Source organism: Aplidium turbinatum, chromosome 7, assembly GCF_918807975.1.
Source record: "Aplidium turbinatum chromosome 7, kaAplTurb1.1, whole genome shotgun sequence".
Taxonomy (NCBI): domain Eukaryota; kingdom Metazoa; phylum Chordata; class Ascidiacea; order Aplousobranchia; family Polyclinidae; genus Aplidium; species Aplidium turbinatum.
The window spans coordinates 11230430-11250357 of record NC_137478.1 but is presented as its reverse complement, the minus strand read 5'-3'; the positions used below and the strand labels follow the sequence as shown (position 1 = coordinate 11250357).

At 39.0% G+C, this 19928-nt stretch overlaps 1 protein-coding gene across 1 annotated transcript in view; it reads right to left on the bottom strand.

The window, feature by feature from the left end:
• Positions 1-19928, bottom strand: part of LOC145774401 (formin-binding protein 1-like) — a 148960-nt gene that overhangs the window by 65283 nt on the left and 63749 nt on the right. The window contains exons 5-6 of the mRNA XM_082585650.1: positions 2661-2789; positions 1175-1321 (exon numbers count right to left, since the gene is read on the bottom strand). Coding sequence (XP_082441776.1) covers positions 1175-1321; positions 2661-2789 — 276 coding nt within the window. The remainder of the gene's footprint in view (positions 1-1174; positions 1322-2660; positions 2790-19928) is intronic.

The window sequence follows — 19928 nt, the reverse complement described above, 5'->3', positions numbered from 1 at the left end:
ATACAAGGGTTTTGATGCACGCTACTGGATGCCAATGTAATTTTGATTTTGAACTCTAAAACAAACACCGTATTTTTTAACTACTACTCAGACTATTAATTTATACTATCGATTCTGGCTGCTATTAAGCATAGAAGATCAGCCTCCAGTCAGATTTGGAACTCGCACGTTGGCATGGCCTGTGTATTAAGTTCGCCATGGCTTATAGGTACAATGCTTAAATCAGATGTGTGCCACCTTTGAGGTTTTACTGTACAACCATTTTGACTTGGATTTAGGAAATTTTGATTTTTACTTTGTTTAGCATGAACAGTGGACACTGGCACCCAGGACCAAGATTTAATTAAGAATTATTTAGCCCCAATTGCACAAACTATTGTAACATGTTAATAATGCAGTATTTATTCCAAACTTTGCACAATTATTATTGAAGGTTTTGGAATTCAAATAATTGTGATCAACATCGCAAAATGGGTAAGTTATCGCAAACCATCAGATACTTTAACAACCAGATTAAACCTGTTGGCCACAACATACCAAAAAACACAAAAGTTGTTATCCTTTGTTAGGTGGAAAACTGGTATTATAATAATAATAATGGTGTTACAAGCACAGTAGTGCTTTTTCACCTTAAATAATAATAATAATAATAATAATGGTATTGTCAGCTATTAGTTTATACATTTTGAACTGACCATAATAGGTTCGCAGGGCATTTAGCCTACTATTTCTTCAAACAACTGCCAAATTACACCACAAAGAAAAGTTGGTTCATTGATGTGAAAATCTTTGTCCTAGACTGTAAAAGCTTCTTTGCAACTTATCCTGGCGGTTTTGCATACTTATAGAAGTTTTGAACCACTGACGCACCCCAGGTCACTAAGATGAACATAGTCAAGTTTCCGCTTGTTGTCAACGTGTTACTGCTTGTAAATTATTTCATCCACTAGGTGCCATTTAATTGAATAGAGCTGTTTTTTAAATGTGTTGCTCAAGCGCACAGCCCAAAAGTGAAATTAGCAGCGCTTGATCTTGTCACTTTTTCATTCATAAAGTCGACAGCTTAATCAACCGAGCTATCGGAGTTTAAACCATGTACTTAGTTGGCTAATATTTTCGAATGCAGACACTGCATCAAACAACTATATTTATATTATAACAATAAAATTGTTACCAGTTTAGGATCAATGGCATTAGCAGCATCTTTCATCCCATCCAGACACTTTTGAACAATCGGTTTCACAGCACTATCAATGTTTGCATAGTCGATCATCAATTCCCGACACTTCACTATTCTGCGTTCGTCAGCTTCTTTGTACAACTAGCATAATACAAGCAATCAAAGTCAATGTGGGAAAAATTACCAATCATTGTAAATTAATAAAATAAAGACACAAGTAAAGTTATGTCATGCTAATGAAATACATTTTGGGACGACAACTAGTAACTAAGATAAAAAAAAATAGGCATCTCATGTGATATGCGGAACATGCTGAGTAAATTTAAATAGCTGAATCAATGGAGACCAACATTTGATGAGAATTACTTTGCTAAGAATTCACAGAAAACATCAAAACGAAATAAATTACTTATTTTAATACGATTGACATTTTAAAGGGGTAGCCTAATATTAAAACGCTCTATACTGAAAATTTGACCAATCAGGGTGGCCCTGATCTGGAGTGTAATAATTATGCAATGTTTTTTTCCCAATTCAATTGTTTTGAATGTCAAATATGCAAGATTGAAGACAGAATAGTCGGTACAGTTGAAAAGCTGAATGAAGTGGACTTGGTACATGCCTTTTGCTATCTAGGAGATTTACCATTTACCATATCTAGGTTGAATTACCAGTGGTGATTGTGAAGTGGCAGTGACTGCAAGTAATATTTGGTTGGGTAAAATTCAGGGAGTGTCGAGAGTTTTTATGTGGTAGAAAATTTTCGTTGAGAATGAGAGGAAGAATCTATATTAGTTGTATAAGATCTACATTCTACGATGCTATACGGAAATGAGGAATGATGCTTATAGAAAAACAAGTTAGCGATTTTAAGAAATACTGAGAGGGCCATGGTGAAGACAATGTGTGGTTTGAAGCTGATGGACAGCGAGGAACTTAGAACTAGCTTGGGTAGAATGAGAATGTTAAGTTGGTGAAAGAAATCAAGTGAGGTGGTATGGACATGTTTTGAGAAGGGACAAAGATGACGTTTTGAGAGGAGCGCTGGAGTTGCAAGTGAATAGTCGAAGGACACAAAGAAGATCCAACAAAATATGGAAAAATCAGGTTCAGAAAAGCAGCAAGGTTGGCTTAACGAGAAGTTAGGATGGCCAATGTGGAGACAAGATGTGAAGGCAACTGCGGTACGTCGATATGGATGTGTCACAGGATTAACGCTGGACATACATATATAGATACAAAGAAGCATGATGCTGTTATTGATAGACAACACAGAACATTGTTAGCGATGGTCTTGTGATGGATTGTGAAGCCTTAACTAATTTGGCTTGCGAAACAAAATAACGTGACCCAGTGAGCCTCAATTACTAGACGTATGAATGTTTCTGATCATTAATTTTGCACCTTTATCAATCTAAATAAGTAACACCAACTTTGCTGCCGGATTAAACACTTAAACTGAACCAAACTAAAAGTATACTTGAAACAACTTTGGCATGTGAATTGAATAATGCTCTTGTTGCTCCTTGTTGAAGATCTGCAAAGCCGACCCGTAGTCGGTTTTACAACTTTCCACACTGTCTTTTCTGGCCAACCAGATATGCTTAGCCTGAAATAAAACAAAAAACAATCACATGAGTGAAAACCTGTCCCAATAATTTGTGCAAAGTTCTGAACATTGAAGAAAATTGCATTATTAAAAACTACAGGATAAGATAGCCAGTGTATTTTACTTTTACCAATCTACAATTCGACATGGAAATGTGACATATGACTGAGTTATAATCAGTGTTTTTGAACAGACAAATGATTTGAAATCAGCACATTGTAGAGATGCCAATTTGCACGAAACAATTGTCCGTGGCCAACTTTTCTTGTTCACAACTCAAAAGGCCATCTCACCATAGGGGTACATCTCTTGGCATGACTATTTGGTGCGAAATATATTTCATTCTTTGGGGTCATTCCATGCCAAATGAGCAAATTTTTTGGAAAAATTACACCACATGTCATAGATTTTATTGAAATTTGGCATACTTGTAGATGTCGAAGAAATATAAAGAATGCAAAAAAAATTTTTGAAAAATTTCAAACATTGGTGGAGTTATGGGCATTGGAAAAATCACCATTTTTGCCTGTTCCACTTCAGTGATTTTGTCCAATTTCTTGTCATATTTCTAATTTCTTATCCTATGATCATACAATATGGCTGAAAATTGCTAAACAGACATTTTAAGATCCAAGGAATCCAAAAATGTAAACTAAAAAGTTGACAGAGAACTTCTTGATATGATTATAAAGGTTTCAACTTGCTACATGCATTTTTCGGAGGCCAAACTTTGGGGGCCTATAAAAAAAATGGGTATAAAATTGTTCCGGCGGGTCGATTGCCCTCTTGATTAGAATTGAAATTGTGATGGATTTTGTAACTTGGTTGGTTGAATTAAGCAACGTTGAATTTGCGTTCTTTCACTGTTATACGTTACGTGGCCCGCCTTCTGACCAAGACGTTTAATTTCTGATTGTCGCATTTGCCGCGTGCCGGGAGCCGTGGTTTCTGGAGAGTATTTGCCATTGTGTGTTGAGTTTCATTTCATTATCGAAAAAAGCAAGCTAGAGAAATGAATGTGTACCACGGATTTAAGTTGTCGTGTTAAAGCCATTGTAAGTTTATACAAAATCAGGTTTTTATCCCAACTCGCGCTCAATAAATCAAAAAACAACAAGAAACAATTGCAAGTATGATTCAGGCAGACCGAGGAGGGATTGTAGGTAGGCAGTGAGCACCTACTCATGTAACCAAAAATAAAAACCTGATTATTGGACAACTGAAGTAAAGAACTATAAAGTATCTAAATAACGAAATAAAAGAATTAAAAGAACTAACAAAATTGGCAGAATTGAAAGAACAAGAACTAAAGGACTAACTTAAGAATAACAAATTTAAATTTCAACCAAGGAAGACTTGCAACGAAAGACTCAGTGCAACGAAGACTCCCTGCAGCGAAAGGACTTTAATATACTTTAATTGTGTTGTAAACTGGAACTCTACTGTAGCCTAATTGTGTACAATAACTTTTTTTTAAATACTGTATTGTTTGTCAAGAGGCTTGCGTCACCGTAACTCAGCGAGCGGTAAGTCCCTAATTAATGTTGGTTACGCTGTCCATTACGTTACGTGTGTCGCTTTTAGTGTGTGTAGGCTATAGTATACAGTAGTGTAATTTTTTTTAAATTGATAAATGGAAGGTGACGGTGGCCATCCGGTGTCTCGTGCGTTTCCCGTTGGCAGTGGGACAGGGGGCGCTGCGTCTGGGGGTGGTGCGGCGGAACACCCGGGCGTTGGGCAGGTGTATCCTCAGGGGGTTCATGGCAGCCTTACCCATGCTGATTCCAGTGCAGAAGCTGTGCTCAGGGACGTCAGACACAAAAAAAGAGAGGTGCTGCAGGGGGTTGGAGAATTAAGGAGAGGTCTCCCCATGGTACATGATGAAGCGTTGCTAGAGCGGGCCTTGGTTGATATGGCGGAGTTAGAGGGCAACTTTGGAGAACTGTTAGAACTTGCGAATAAACTAAAGGATAGCACTATGATATCTGAAGCTACAGAACAGGTCAGGTTAGAGATTGAGGAATTGAGACGTACTATAAAACAGAAGCAAATCTCCAAGGTAGATACAAAATTAGGTACAATAAAAGGAAAATCAACCACCAGTGCCTCGAGTAGTCGCTCGCGCCGTTCAAAAGAAGAAGAGATTGAAATCCGGCTCGAAATGGAGAAGTTGCGGTGGGAAAAACAGATGCGGGTGACCAAAGCCAAAGCAGAGGAAGCCAGAGCCGAAGCAGAGGAAGCCGAAGCCAGAGCCGAAATTGAAATGCAGATCAAGGCAGCCGAACTGAGAGCAAGGCAAAGTAAGCTTGACTTGTTTTCACAATGTGGATCGGACCAAGGGTCGGAGCGCGGGCAACGACGGCCTACGGCCAGTAGTCTCGGAGTCACCGACTACATCCCTACAGCGATAGAAAAGGTCCAGAGGTGGGACGCTGACATTATCAATCCGCCTGGGAGATCCCATGACATTCATGGGGCCGCTAGCATAGATGCCCAACCTAAACAGAGCCAGGCTAAACAGGAGAATTTAATGGAACCGCCACATAGAGAAACTCCCCTAAGAAAGCTCTTTCCAGGAAACGCCCTCACAAACAAGTATAGAACGTGGACTAAAGATAATTTTTTGGCAAAACCGCCCGGGGGGACCCATGGGGCCGCGGAAAGAGAACCTCATTATGATTATCAACGTGATTTTCATAGAGAGAAGGTTGTGAAACCGTCACAAACATGCCCCTTAACTGTAAGGAAAGATCTTAAAGATGAGAGATGTAATTTACCACTAGTTAAAGATGATGGCCGTGAAACTCGACATGCTATGACACCCCCGCCAGGGCTTAATGCAAACAGAGGCGCTGAGGATCAACAAAACTGGTTCTATAAATATCATAATTGTCGCACTTTCTATGACAGGGCCGCATTAATCAACTATGACGGCAACAACATGCCATTTATATTTTTTAAAAACCGTATTGAATCACTAATGGAGAGTTGCCCATTTGAGGGAAATCGGCTGACTTTGCTACAGGCAGCCTGCGTACGTAGCGCCGCGCAAACCATCTCAAACTTAGCATCGGATACTTCTGGTTGGAGCGAAAAGGAAAGGATCGATATGTCGTTGGATCGCTTGTCGCAGCGCTTTGGCGTTAGAGGCGGATTTCTCGCGGAACCGGAGATTCGGCGGATACGGCATGGCAATAAATTATCTGGGATGTCATCATCCTCAATAAAGGAATTCAAAGACGAGCTGGCTCAGTGTACCCTCTTCGCTAGAGCGTATAACCAGCGTCATCAGCTAGAAGGACGTTTTGTACTAGACTTAGCAGGTCGATTACCTGGATATGCGAAGAAGACTTTTTGTACTATCTGAAAGAGCAATATGGTAGCACCGAGGAACCAAGCTTCCAAAGCCTAATGGATTTCGTAAATTGCGAAGAGACGTGTCGCTCTACGGACTTCGCCATACGCTTAATGGAGGAAGTCGTTGCTAGAAAAGATACAAAACGGTCGGCAAGTGATAATCACATTATGCGTATTCGTCAAACCTCAGCACAGCCTGTCAGAAATGTCACCCAAGGTAGCAGTCGCGGGTCTGGCTTTAGTTCTGGGAGCCGAGAAGAAACGTTTGGTAGCCGCTCTTTTGAGGGTACGAGGAAGGACATACTTTGTATCTATTGTGAGAGTAGGAATAAGCAAGAGCGTCACAGACTACCCAATTGTCCTGAGTTCCTAAACTTGACGCCGTCGCGACGCCGAGATGTCATCGCCACGACTGGTCGTTGTCTAAACTGCCTACGTCTAGGACACGAAGCAAAAAACTGCACCCAATCATGTAATTGTAGGCGCTGCGGCGAACATTTCCGATTTAAGCACTATTATCTACTGCACGACGCCTATGTGAATCCTCAAGGAACATCGGACAATGGCAATGATCTTAGAACGGCACCTGCCGTCACTAATCGTAGCGTAAGCATCGCTCATAAGAGGGCAGTGTTTAATCGTGTCACGGCTGCGCGGGTCATAAACCCATCTAATGGAGAGACCACTCTGGTTTACTGTCAACACGACCCAGGCTCTCAGCTCACATTTGTTTCAAGCCGATTGGCTAAAGAATTGAATCTAAAAGCCACGGATAATGTATCCTTCCGCATGGACACTCTAGCAGGCAAACAAGAAATACACTCTGATCTGGTTAAATTTAATATCCAATCCTTAGTTACTGACGAACTGTATGGTGATGTGGAAGCAGTGGTAAATGCACCTTGGAGTGACCATGTCGAAACATTGCCGCAGCATCAAGACTTAAATAGGTTTTCACATTTTGATAATGTTGAATTGATTTCGTTACCTAACAAAATGTCGGTCGATATTCTAATCGGGAATGACCATGCTTACTTGATGCGAGTATTAGAAGAACGTGTTGGCATGACTCGGGAAGAGCCCCATGCTATTTTAACCCCACTGGGCTGGCTAGCTAGTGGAGGTCGAGGTTCTATGATCTCTGGTGATTCTAAAGTACGTCGTGTTGCCATTAATGGTAACGTCGCTGAGGAGTCACTTAGTCTTGACAGTTTTGATGCGCAGGAGATTGAAATCAGTCGCTTAAAACATGTAATAAAGGATTTAACCCTAACAGATGAAACGATAAAACTGTCCCGCAATGATGTCATAGCACAAAAATTTGTTGAGACGCAAATGAAAGTTGAAGATGGGAGATTTGAAATGCCCGTACCGTTAAAAACCGACTTTGAATTACCGGATAACCACTCTTTGGCTCTTGACCGTGTTCTGAGCTTACGACGAAAGGCTTTAAAGCAATCTGATGTTCGATTATTCTTAGTAGACACGATGACTGAAATGCAGTCCAGTGAGTACATCGAGCCAGTAAAAGACGATGACTCATCAGCATGTGTGTGGTACTTACCATATTTTGTGACATCTCAAGCAAAAAAGCGAGTGGTATATGACGGCAAATCTGAGTTTAAGGGTAGGTGTGTTAATGATGTGATTTTGTCGGGCCCAGACATATTAAACCCTTTAACACAAGTTCTGGCTCGCTTTAGATTGGGAAAGTTTGGCCTAATGGCAGACCTAACCAAGTGCTTCTTCCAGATTCAATTACCAATGGAACAACGCGACTTGTTCCGTTTGCTATGGTTTGAGAATAATGATATCGAAAAGGGCAAAGTAATTCCGTTTAGATTTTGTGTACACCCTTGGGGAATTAAAAGCAGTCCATACATCGCCTGCTTAGCTATTCAAAAAATGATTGAACAAAACCCCACTGGAGCCAGTGACCTGACCCTGAGTACCATTCGAAAAAATATGTATATGGACGATCTGATTTTCTCTGGAAATAGCCTTGATGAGGTCAGTGAGATTGCAAAAGAAGCCATTGACTTGTTCGATAGCCGAGGCTTTAGTTTGGTGAAATGGAGTGCCAACAAAGGGGCGTTGGATGTTTTGTCCAACTTCAAAAAGGAGATGTTAGCTTCTTCCTTTCGCGATGTCGACCTGGAAAAAGACGATACAGACTTACCAGTAGCAAAAACTCTAGGTTGCGTGTGGCAAACTGAGTCAGATTCATTATACATTAAGTGCTCTCTCCGACCTTTGGAGAAGTACACACGTCGCTCAATGTTAAGCCAACTTGGCCAAAACTTCGATCCATTAGGGTTTGGCGCGCCATTCTTCCTGAAAGCTAGGTTAATTCTGCAGCGTTTAACTATTGAAGGTCTTGATTGGGACACCGAAGTGCCACCTGACTACATAAAAGAATGGAAGTCGTGGCTTCATTCTTTAGATTTGCTGAAAGAATTTTCTATACCTAGATGGTATTTTGTAAACACCGAGCCGTGTTGTGCAGACGTTGATGTCGTATATCAGTTACATGGATTCAGTGATGCCTCCAATCACTCCTTTTCCTCCGTCGTGTATATACGTAGGCTGTGTAACGGAGTCCCTTGTGTATCCTTCGTTTTTGGCAAAAGTAGGGTTGTCCTCAAGCATCAAAGTGCATGGCCGATTGCCAGAAAGGAGCTTGTAGCCGCGCTTAATACTACGGAGCTGTTAAACCAGGCAGCTAATGCACTCCACCTGCCTGATCTTAGAAAACATTTCTGGTGTGACTCGAATACTGTCCTTCAGTGGATCAGAAACCCTGATTTACGATTATGCAAGTTTGTTACTCGTAGGTTAAATCGTATTTTACTCTTGTCAGAGGTGAGCAAATGGCATTACTGTCCGACACATCTCAACTCTGCAGACGTTGGAACCAGACCGAACGCCATCACCAAAACAGGTTCCAGAGAGATGTGGTTGAGCGGCCCATCTTTTCTCATGCAGGAAGGCGAGGTCCCAACGGTGAATGGAGCAGATGCTGCTATTCGTAAAATGGAACTGTCGCCGGAGATGACGGTAAGAGAAAATGCAACTGGCTCCATTAGCAAGATGATCGAAACCGCACCTACTCTGTACGTGTTGAAAAAGAGAGCCGCCTATCTTGTAGCTTTCACGGAGTTCATTGTATCCAAATGCAAGAAACATGGGTATGTAAAACCAAAGTTAAATGCATCTTATCTAGAGGACGCTTTAAATAGGGTTGTTTCCTACGTACAGAAAGTAGTGTATAGAGATTTGTTAAGTTGTGACGGTCTGCCAGAGTCGATCGATGTGGTAACAAAACGTCTTGCTTCGAGCGAAGCTGGCGCTGATAAACAGTGCCTGAGAGAGTTGCGCTCTCTAAAAAAGTATCGTCCTTGTGTGGACACACGGGGGAGACTTCGTATTGAAGGTCGTTTGAGTAAGTCTCCCGAAATAACTGTCGATGCGAAGCATCCTCTTATTTTGCCTTCGAGGCACGCATTCACACGGCTAGTTGTCCTTGACGCTCATTGTGATAGCTATCACTGTGGTGTGCAACAGACACTGTTATCTACTCGCCAACGTTTTTGGATTGCAAATGGTAATTCCTCGGTGAAACATTATTTGCATGATTGCGCTCCATGTGCCTTAGAGAAAGCAAAGCCTATCAGGCAGCTTATGTCGGATCTACCATTACCACGAACCACGGCCTATAACAAACCCTTCTTCAACAGTGGCGTAGATTATTTTGGTCCAATGACGTTTGTGGAGGGAAGAAGCCAAAAGAAAGCATGGGGTTTGTTATTTACCTGCCTTGCGAGTAGAGCAATCCATGTGGAACTTGTGACGTCACTATCTTACAGTGAATTTGTTTTAGCATTTACCAGATTTGTAGACTTGCGTGGATCTATACGTAACATGTACTCAGATAACGGGACCACATTTCAAGCGGCATCTAAAAGACTACCAGAAATTCTGGAGTCTTCTGAAATTCAAACTTCTTTGCGAAAAAAGGGAATTAACTGGGAGTTCATTCCTCCGTATGCCCCGGCCCAGGGAGGGGCCTGGGAAGCAATGGTCAAGCAATTCAAAATTGCCTTTTCCCACGTTATTGGGAACTCATCACGGAAACCCAACTTTGTTGAACTTCTTACATTTACTGGTAGTGCCACAAGAATAGTCAACGAAAGACCTTTAGTCCCTGTCTGTGATGACCCTAAGGATTCTACTGTTATCACCCCAGCCGCCCTCCTTAACCCATTCTTGAGCCCATTTTCATCAGTAGGAAATCCTTATGACCGGGATGAGTTACGGAGAGACTATAGGTACAACCTGGCTCTATCTCACAGTTTCTGGGAGAAATGGATCTCTTTCTATTTACCTTCCCTGCAGGGTAGAAAAAAGTGGGCCAGTTTGGTGGAAAACCTACAGCCTGGCCAATTAGTGGTGGTTGGTTCTCCAGAAGATATAACTAAGAGAGGAAGGTACCGTCTGGGGAGAGTCCATGAGATCATCCCCCAAATTAGAAAAGGAAAACCGATTGTCAGGCGCGTCAGGGTGGCAGTCTCAGTGGTGGATGAGGCATCGGGTGAGGTCAAAGTGGACCTGGTCCTCAGGGATATATCGTGCGTTGCTCCTGTGGGGGGTGCTTGACTGCGTTCTGGACCCGGCCCCGCCCTGGTCGGTTGTTAGCGGGTGTCGTGGAGACATCTGTACCACCCTTGCCTTTCATTTAAATTTGTAGTGTATTGTAGATATGTACCGCGCAAATCTGTTTTTTAACCTGCGTATCTCTATGTGTCATCCGCAGGGCCCCAATATGCGTAACTCAACAACATGTCCTAGTAATGTATGCTCTACAGCGATCTCAGTGATCGGCCTCATTATAAGTAGCTAGTTAGTTACTGTGTAATGCATTTGATTTGTTTGCTACTGTGTGTTTCATGAAAATGATGTAAATAGTAATCAAGTAAGTATTCGCCAGCGATCTCAGTGATTTGCGTCATCATAAGTAGCTAGTTAGTTACTGTGTAGTGCCTTTGATTTGTTTTCTACTGTGTGTGTCTCATGAAACTAACGTAGATATTAATCGTTAATCGTGTAAGTAGGCTATTCGCCAGGCCATTGTGGCCAGGGTGTCCAAGTGCCTTGCACTGCTATCAAAAGATAATCACCGTTTTTGTGTAGTTTTAATGTACATACTTTCTGTGTATTGCATGTCGGGAATCGACCCTTCTACTTCAACCTTTATTTAAGTATGTGCCATAATTAGGGGCCGCAATGTTCCGGCGGGTCGATTGCCCTCTTGATTAGAATTGAAATTGTGATGGATTTTGTAACTTGGTTGGTTGAATTAAGCAACGTTGAATTTGCGTTCTTTCACTGTTATACGTTACGTGGCCCGCCTTCTGACCAAGACGTTTAATTTCTGATTGTCGCATTTGCCGCGTGCCGGGAGCCGTGGTTTCTGGAGAGTATTTGCCATTGTGTGTTGAGTTTCATTTCATTATCGAAAAAAGCAAGCTAGAGAAATGAATGTGTACCACGGATTTAAGTTGTCGTGTTAAAGCCATTGTAAGTTTATACAAAATCAGGTTTTTATCCCAACTCGTGCTCAATAAATCAAAAAACAACAAGAAACAATTGCAAGTATGATTCAGGCAGACCGAGGAGGGATTGTAGGTAGGCAGTGAGCACCTACTCATGTAACCAAAAATTTAAGAACTGAAATTCACATGTATTGGACTTATACCAATACACTTTCATGTCAAATAAAAAAATTGAATTAATTTTGATAACTACTATGATAAAAGTTAGATTTTCTGACTTGCAAATTTTGACCTTTTTTACACTCATTGTTTAAGATTTTTGTCTATGACATCACAATTTACATTATTGCTTGTTGATGACATCACAATGTACATATTGTTTGTCATAACAATTGTTATGTAGCTCATGAATGAATTGAATACTGGTAATACACTAAGGTTTAGTGCAGTAGGCCATGCACCATAGTAGTGGTAACTTGTAGAGTTATTGAGTTAATTACTCTTTTAACTGTGATTTCAATTTTAGGTTGTCCTATTAGCAATGTATTGTTCCTAACATGCTCCACAGATCTTGCAACCAGAAAAGATACTTTTCCCACTGTTCAAGTGTTCAAAGCCCGTCTACCTGCTTGAAGAAGAGAAATGTCAAGGTTCATAATAAACTTGTTCATCTGTTTCTGCAAGTCCACCAATGTCCAAAAACCCAATGCTTCTAGCAAAGTGAATTTTTATGGTACAATACCTTATTTTTTTCCAATGTCATAATGCTGTGATGAATCCATAACAATTGTGTTATTGTAAAACTAATGTAGTACTAATAATATGATAACTACTATAGTGCATGGCCTACAACGTTAAACCTTAGTGTATTACCAGTATTCAATTCCTTCATGAGCTGCATTATGACAAACAATATGTACATTGTGATGTCATCCACAAGCAATAATGTAAATTGTGATGTCATAGACAAAAATCTTGAACAATGAGTGTAAAAAAAGTCAAAATTTGCAAGTCAGAAAATCTAGCTTTTATCATAGTAGTTATCAAAATTAATTCAATTTTTTTATTTGACATGAAAGTGTATTGGTATAAGTCCAATACATGTGAATTTCAGTTCTTAAATTTTTGGTTACATGAGTAGGTGCTCACTGCCTACCTACAATCCCTCCTCGGTCTGCCTGAATCATACTTGCAATTGTTTCTTGTTGTTTTTTGATTTATTGAGCGCGAGTTGGGATAAAAACCTGATTTTGTATAAACTTACAATGGCTTTAACACGACAACTTAAATCCGTGGTACACATTCATTTCTCTAGCTTGCTTTTTTCGATAATGAAATGAAACTCAACACACAATGGCAAATACTCTCCAGAAACCACGGCTCCCGGCACGCGGCAAATGCGACAATCAGAAATTAAACGTCTTGGTCAGAAGGCGGGCCACGTAACGTATAACAGTGAAAGAACGCAAATTCAACGTTGCTTAATTCAACAATTAATTCAACCAATTGCTTAATTCAAAATTAATTGAATTTTTTTATTTGACATGAAAGAGTATTGGTATAAGTCCAATACATGTGAATTTCAGTTCTTAAATTTTATACCCATTTTTTTTATAGGCCCTCAAAGTTTGGCCTCCAAAAAGTGCATGTAGCAAGTTGAAACCTTTATAATCATATCAAGAAGTTCTCTGTCAACTTTTTAATTTACATTTTTAGTTTCCTTGGATCTTAAAATGTCTGTCTAGCAATTTTCAGCCATTTTGTTTGTTCATAAGTTAAGAAATTAGAAATACTATAGGAAATTGGACAACATCACTGAAACGGAACAGGCAAAAATGGTGATTTTACTAATGACCATAACTCTGCTAATATTTAAACTTTTTCAAATTTTTTTTTTGTATTCTTCATATTTCTTTGACATCTACAAGTATGCTAAATTTCAAAAAAATCTATGACATGTGGTGTAACCCATTTGCTCATTTGGCATGGAATGACCCTTTGAGCATATCTTGATTTGTGCAGATATTTATGTATAGAATACCATATTAGCTGACTGCCCATCACATTTCTTTTTCAGTTACACTTTAAACAACTGTTGTGATGCAAAAGCTATCCAACACTTACTTGAAGCAAAAAAATATGAGCTACAAATAAACGAAAAAGCTAACTGGAATATGATAATGTCACAATTATCATTATAATGCATTAAGTATTAATTACGGATTTATTTAGATTGTTGAAACGAAATCAAGCAAAAGTTTGTGTTGAAACAAAAATCATATTTGAACAGCACTACCCATTACTTTTACAACAGTTTTAAAGTAATTGTTCCAGAGGATCGATTGCCCTTATGGGGATTTGTAATTGTGCGTTTTTTTCTGTTAATTCACCATCATTTCAATGGCGTGAACTGGTGGCAGGTATAATAATTGTAATCATCGCTTTTGCAGCATGCCCAATGCCCATGGCAATCAGGCCTACGTAAAGAAAAGCCACTTCCTTGTTGTGCTAGACCAGTGGTTCTTAACCGCCGGTCCGCGGACCGGTGCCAGTCCGTGTAATTTTTTTGCCAGTCCGCAGAAGATTTTATTTTCTGCAAAGCTTATTTTAATGTGGAGTCATTAGCATATTGTAAAATTGTGATCGACATGCACAGCTGTAAAACTGACATATCTCCACGCAAAATTGTTTGCTAATAAAGGCGAACTTTTTGATGACCTAATTCTGTGCCATTGATAATGTTTTTGTGACAAATTGCGTGTAGTTTTCAAAAAGTTTTGAAACACAGAAGTAGATCACCAAATGGGGAATTTGGTCCTTGATTTTGAAAAATTTTAAAGTCGTTGGAGACGAAAATTTGGAATTAGATAAATTTGAAGTTCCGGGATAAAGTCAGGCCTGCAATGAAAATTTGCCAGAACCGGAGTTTGAGAAAGCAAAGATCTTGTTTTTCAAAGACCATGCGGAAAATAGCGTTTCGGAATGGAATGAAGACGAGCCGATTTGCTTTGGAAAATGCTTGTGAAATGGAGTGGTGAAAAAAAGTAAAAAGAGGTGCTGAGCATTGTGAGTCAACACTTGAAAGAGTTGGCTGACAATTTGACAATCATTTTGCGTAACATGCAGATCCTCGACATGAAAACTTTTGGATAAACAATCCATGCATCGATGATGTCAACACATGCTACCTTAATGAAAAAGAAAGTCTGATTGAATTACAATATGTTGTGCTTCTACTTTGCAGTCCAGATTCGAAAAACATCATTGTCACACTTCTGGTTATCTCTTGCAAACGAATTCGTGCCTAACTTTCAAAACAATCGATTTGATGGTAATTGTTTCAAATAGCTATTTAGAAACGACAATTCTTTTTCATCTCTAGCTTTAAAATAGCAAAGACACAAAGCAAAGAAATCACCTGAATCCCGAAACAGAGCTATTTGTTTTTGAAACTTCTTTGATATCTCGTTTTCCTCGCGTAGGCTACTGGCAGCGTAACAGTAGCAAATTTTCCACTGACATTGATTTTGTATGTAAATGGATTGACATTTTTCTGTTTGAGTTGATTGCCGTTTTATTCCAATTTTCTTCTTGAATACAAATCATATACTAACACCTTGCATTATGGTGCGCAACGACAACTTTGGTTAACAAAACGTTACAAATATTCATTCTATTCACTGCGATCTTTGGTTGCCGGTCCGCCAAACATTTTTTAAAATTTTTGCCGGTCCTCGACTGTAAAAAGGTTGAGAACCACTGTGCTAGACTTCAGGCTTCGTTGGATGGAGATGCTGCCAGGACGATTTGTTTTAGTTGTGCCATTTCTTAATCTGGATTTATGTGACCGTGAAGTGCAGGCTGTAGTTCGCGGTATTCGACTACCAATAAGATACCTCAAACAAGTTTCCTATAGTCAGGATTCCACTTAACTTTCTTTTCATTTGTGACAGCCGAGCAAATGCTCAAGTTGTTGAAATCAATTGCAGTAGTAGGCTTATTACCGCTTTCTTGTATAGGGCTGTCCTTATGTTGCACAATGCCATTTTATCATCTTAACTCTCCTTTTTTGACGTTTATCAACAACCTATAGTTACGAACAATCGTTCCCCAAATCAAACATCACATAAAACCGTTAAGGTCTACTTAACCTAGCTGGCGTCTTAATTCATGGAAATTATTAAAAAATGAGCAGAGATTGCAACATACTTCGTAACACCAGTAAAACATTGCACAATCTCTTTGAAAACCTGTGGAAATTGCTTCACAATGTTTATGACTGTTACGTCACAGAAGCTGGTTACGTGCATTTCAAATATCTCAAGTCAGTTTCGTCATTTTAGAATGGTCGTTAGAAGGTTGGTCGAATATTAAAACTGTTTTGCTTGTGCTTACCAACTAGACGAAATTTCCGTCTTTTATCCTAGTAATTTGTATTGTGGTGACAAGTTTTAGCGGCGTACCGCGTTGCGTCCCATTTTTGACAGCCAGTGGCTATTTTTTCTTGAAATACAATTCGTGAAAAGACGTTTTTAGGAGAGTATTTTTTCGGTGTCATCGCATACAGACGAAAGCATCTGGGAATTTTATGTTACAACTTTCCCACAAAGATATTATAGTTTTCCGCTGTGACCACCTATATAAAACGGTTTTAGCATCCCTCTGAAAACATCATATGACTACTTTTGAACAGTCCCCAACAACACCACATTCTATTTAAGAGCTATTGGCTTCCATATTTTGGTAAAAAAATATCTGTAGAAAGCAAGATATGCTCAAGGGATGAAACATAATTTGCATCAAATAATCTTGTGGTATAATGTAATCTGTAATGAAATAATCCTGCGGTTGGAAGCCATGGTCAATTGTTTTGCATCAAGTGGGCAGCACTGCAGCGCCAGCACCTCAATGATTCAACCATGGTAAATTAAACTCTTGTAAAAGTAGTATCGGATTACAGTAGAATTCGCCTATATCAACATTTCCCCAATAACAACACTTTTAGTTGGTCATGGCAAAATTCCTATCTTTTAAATACATTCGAGTTTGCCTATATCGACACCTATCTTTGATCTCCACAAAGCATTTTGTTTGCTTATGGAAGAGTCGCTACAGACAACTGATCAACCATAATGTCTCGAGACAAAGACCAGGCTTCTTTGAAGCAAAATGGATGATGATGATAGCAGTGATTTTTAGCCGGTGTTCTGCAGGTGAGTCGCAAGACGTCAGTGGACCTGCTCACCTCTTGGCAAATATAAGTCTGGGGATGAAGATTCTATCAGAGAAACTTTTTGGTTTTCAAGGAACTGCCTGAAAACACAACTGGGAAAGAAATGTTTCGTGTTATATCAGATTATGTTGAACAAGAAGGAGTTGAATGGAAGAACTGTAAAAGTGTCTGTACAGTCGAAGCAGCAACCATAGTCAGACGTCACAAAGGTTTCGTCAGCAGAGTTAAGTAGAAATACCCAGCTGTAATACTTGCACACTGCTTTTTGCACCGAGAAGCCTTGGTTGCAAAAACTTTGCCAGCAGATTTAGCTGCTGTAGGCCTAATTGATACCATGATGAGGATGGTTAATTTTGTTAAAGACCACTAAAAATGCTTCATGCGAAGAAATGGGAGCGGAATGCACAACTTTAATGCTTCACACGAAAGTCAGGTGGTTGTTATAAGAAAAAGCCTTAGCTCGTGTTTATGAATATAAATGAGCTAAAGGTATTTTTAACTGATAAATGCTTTGATAATAGTCAAAGCTGCTGGTATGCGATGATTGATGTACCAAGTTGAATGCAAATACAAGGCCGAAATCAAAATCTTCTGACAGACACAGACAAAATAAATAGATTTTGTTCAAGGTGCAGCTTTGGCAATAACATGTTAAAACACAGTCCTTAATATGATGCAATTTTGACTTTGTTTGCATTTTTATTAACTTATCTAGGTGAGACGAGTTTTGCAAGAATGGCTGTTATAAATGTTAAAAATGGTAAGATGTGAGAATTGTTGAAGAAGAACTTTGAGTTTGTCTTTTTGCAATTCCTGCCCGAATATCAACTTTGTGCTCATCCAAACAGGCCCAGTTCAGATATCGCACGAAGAAAAACTGAAAGTGAATAAATTGTTGTTGTGTTGTTTATTTTTCTGCATAATTATAAAATTTCGTTTGGTGTTTTGCAAGATCATTATTTTAATGCATAAAATGTTTCATGGCTCAAAAAAGGTTGAAAAACACTGGTTTATGGTGACAGTTGTAGTTTTTCTCGTCACTTTACAACATAACCCACTTACGATTTACTGGCATTGTCGTACTTTTTGTTGTTTCGGATGAGGTTGTTCTAATACAAATCTGAGCAGTTTGTTTTTATTTAGGCAAACCATGAAGACATGGTTGCATTGGTGGGCTGTGTGGTATCCTCATTGAAGCTGAATTGCTGGGCGTTCAAGTATGAGACAGTCTGTGGACTGATTTAGGGTAGAGATGTACCGATACCATTATTTTGGCCGACACCAATATCACTTTTTCAGGCCGATACCGATATTTTGGCCGATACTTTAGTGTTACAAAAAGAAGCAATTTTGGTATTTGCAAGGAATTATATCAAATGCTAAGTTTTACCTTATTTGCATAAAACTATTAAAAAAAGCTTTGAATTGGCATAATTTATTAAAGATTTGAGAATCCAATCTCAACCGCATTGTTGTGTCATAATAGTAGGTTTTAGTAATGAAAGGCCACCGTGACTGAGGACTGGGGTATAAGGGAAGAAACATTACATCATATTTGGGGTTTCTGAAAAATTAATAAAGGGTTTGCGCAAACTCTCCAAATAAATTATCATAATCGAAGATAGGATGTAAAATGTAAACCAAGTCATTTGTGTAGTCGTACAAAAACTATTCGACAAGTAATGTGCAACCTAAAGGCGGTAGGCACTTTAACATACTGACATCCCATTGAAGCATAAAACATCAACCAATCAGAAGCTACGCTGTTCATGACATCATCAAGGTTGTGTTTCTCGGAACAAAGGAAAAAATTCAACTTCCCACCATTGCTATTGGATGGATGGATGGTCATTTTATTTTTGTTTGGATGCGAAACGCCGAAACACACATAAAACAAAAACGTACAGTGTGCATCCAATGAGAGAGTGCGAAAGACCGTAGCCCTGAAGGCGTAGGAGGTCGTCGAGTCTGCACTCTCTCATTCAAATAGTTACACAAATGAAAGTATTGCGTTGTTAATATTGTTGCAAATTGACACAAAAAAGAAGAAGGAAGGAAGAACAGAAAAAACAAAACAAATACAGATACTACAAACAATAATAACAATTAACATAGTCAGGTAGTGGATGTCGTTTTTATAGCTCTTGATTATTGAAGAAGTGTATTTTGCAAATTTTACTGAAATATTTGAAGCCTTTGTTCATGTTTTTTTTTCATATTTTGAGGTAAACTGTCCCATACCTTGATTCCCATGCATTGTAAACTTTTTTGAAATAATTGGGTATTTGCCAGTTTAGTATAAAGTGAATTGGAACTTGAACGTCGGGTGTTATACGAATGAATAGATGATACATGTGTAAAGAAAGTTTTGAAGTTTTCCGGTAGTTTATTATTATAAAATTTGTACATAAATTTGCTTATTTCTAGGTTATAAGTAGAATTAACAGTTAGTATTTTATTTTCTTGATAGAGTGGCAGTAATTTAGTTTTCATTTCAAATGCTCCTGTAATGATTTTAATTATCTTATTTTGTCTAACCTGAATTCTATTCAAGTATTTTGTGGGTGCGCATCCCCAGTTGATAATTCCATATTGTAGGTGAGAGTGTACAATGCTATAATAAATATTGATTAGAACTTTTCTAGTAGTGAATTTTCTAAGTTTGCTGAGTACGCCTGAAGAAGAGGATAGTTTTTTCGACAGGCTATCAATGTGTTTATTCCAGTTGAGTTTGTTATCTATTGTGATTCCTAAGTAGCGCGTGTGGTCAACTTCTTTAATTATTGTATCATTTAATTTTATTTGCATATCGGAGAGTGTAGTCTTTTTATTGTTAAAGAGTATGTAGTTAGTTTTACTCAAGTTGAGTGTCAACTGATTGTTATCAAGCCAAGTGTAGAGTTTACATAATTCTTTATTCATTATCGGCTGGAGGTTGCTGGTAGTTTTTTGAGCCAATTAGAGAACTGTGTCATCAGCATAGAGTAGAGTTTTCAA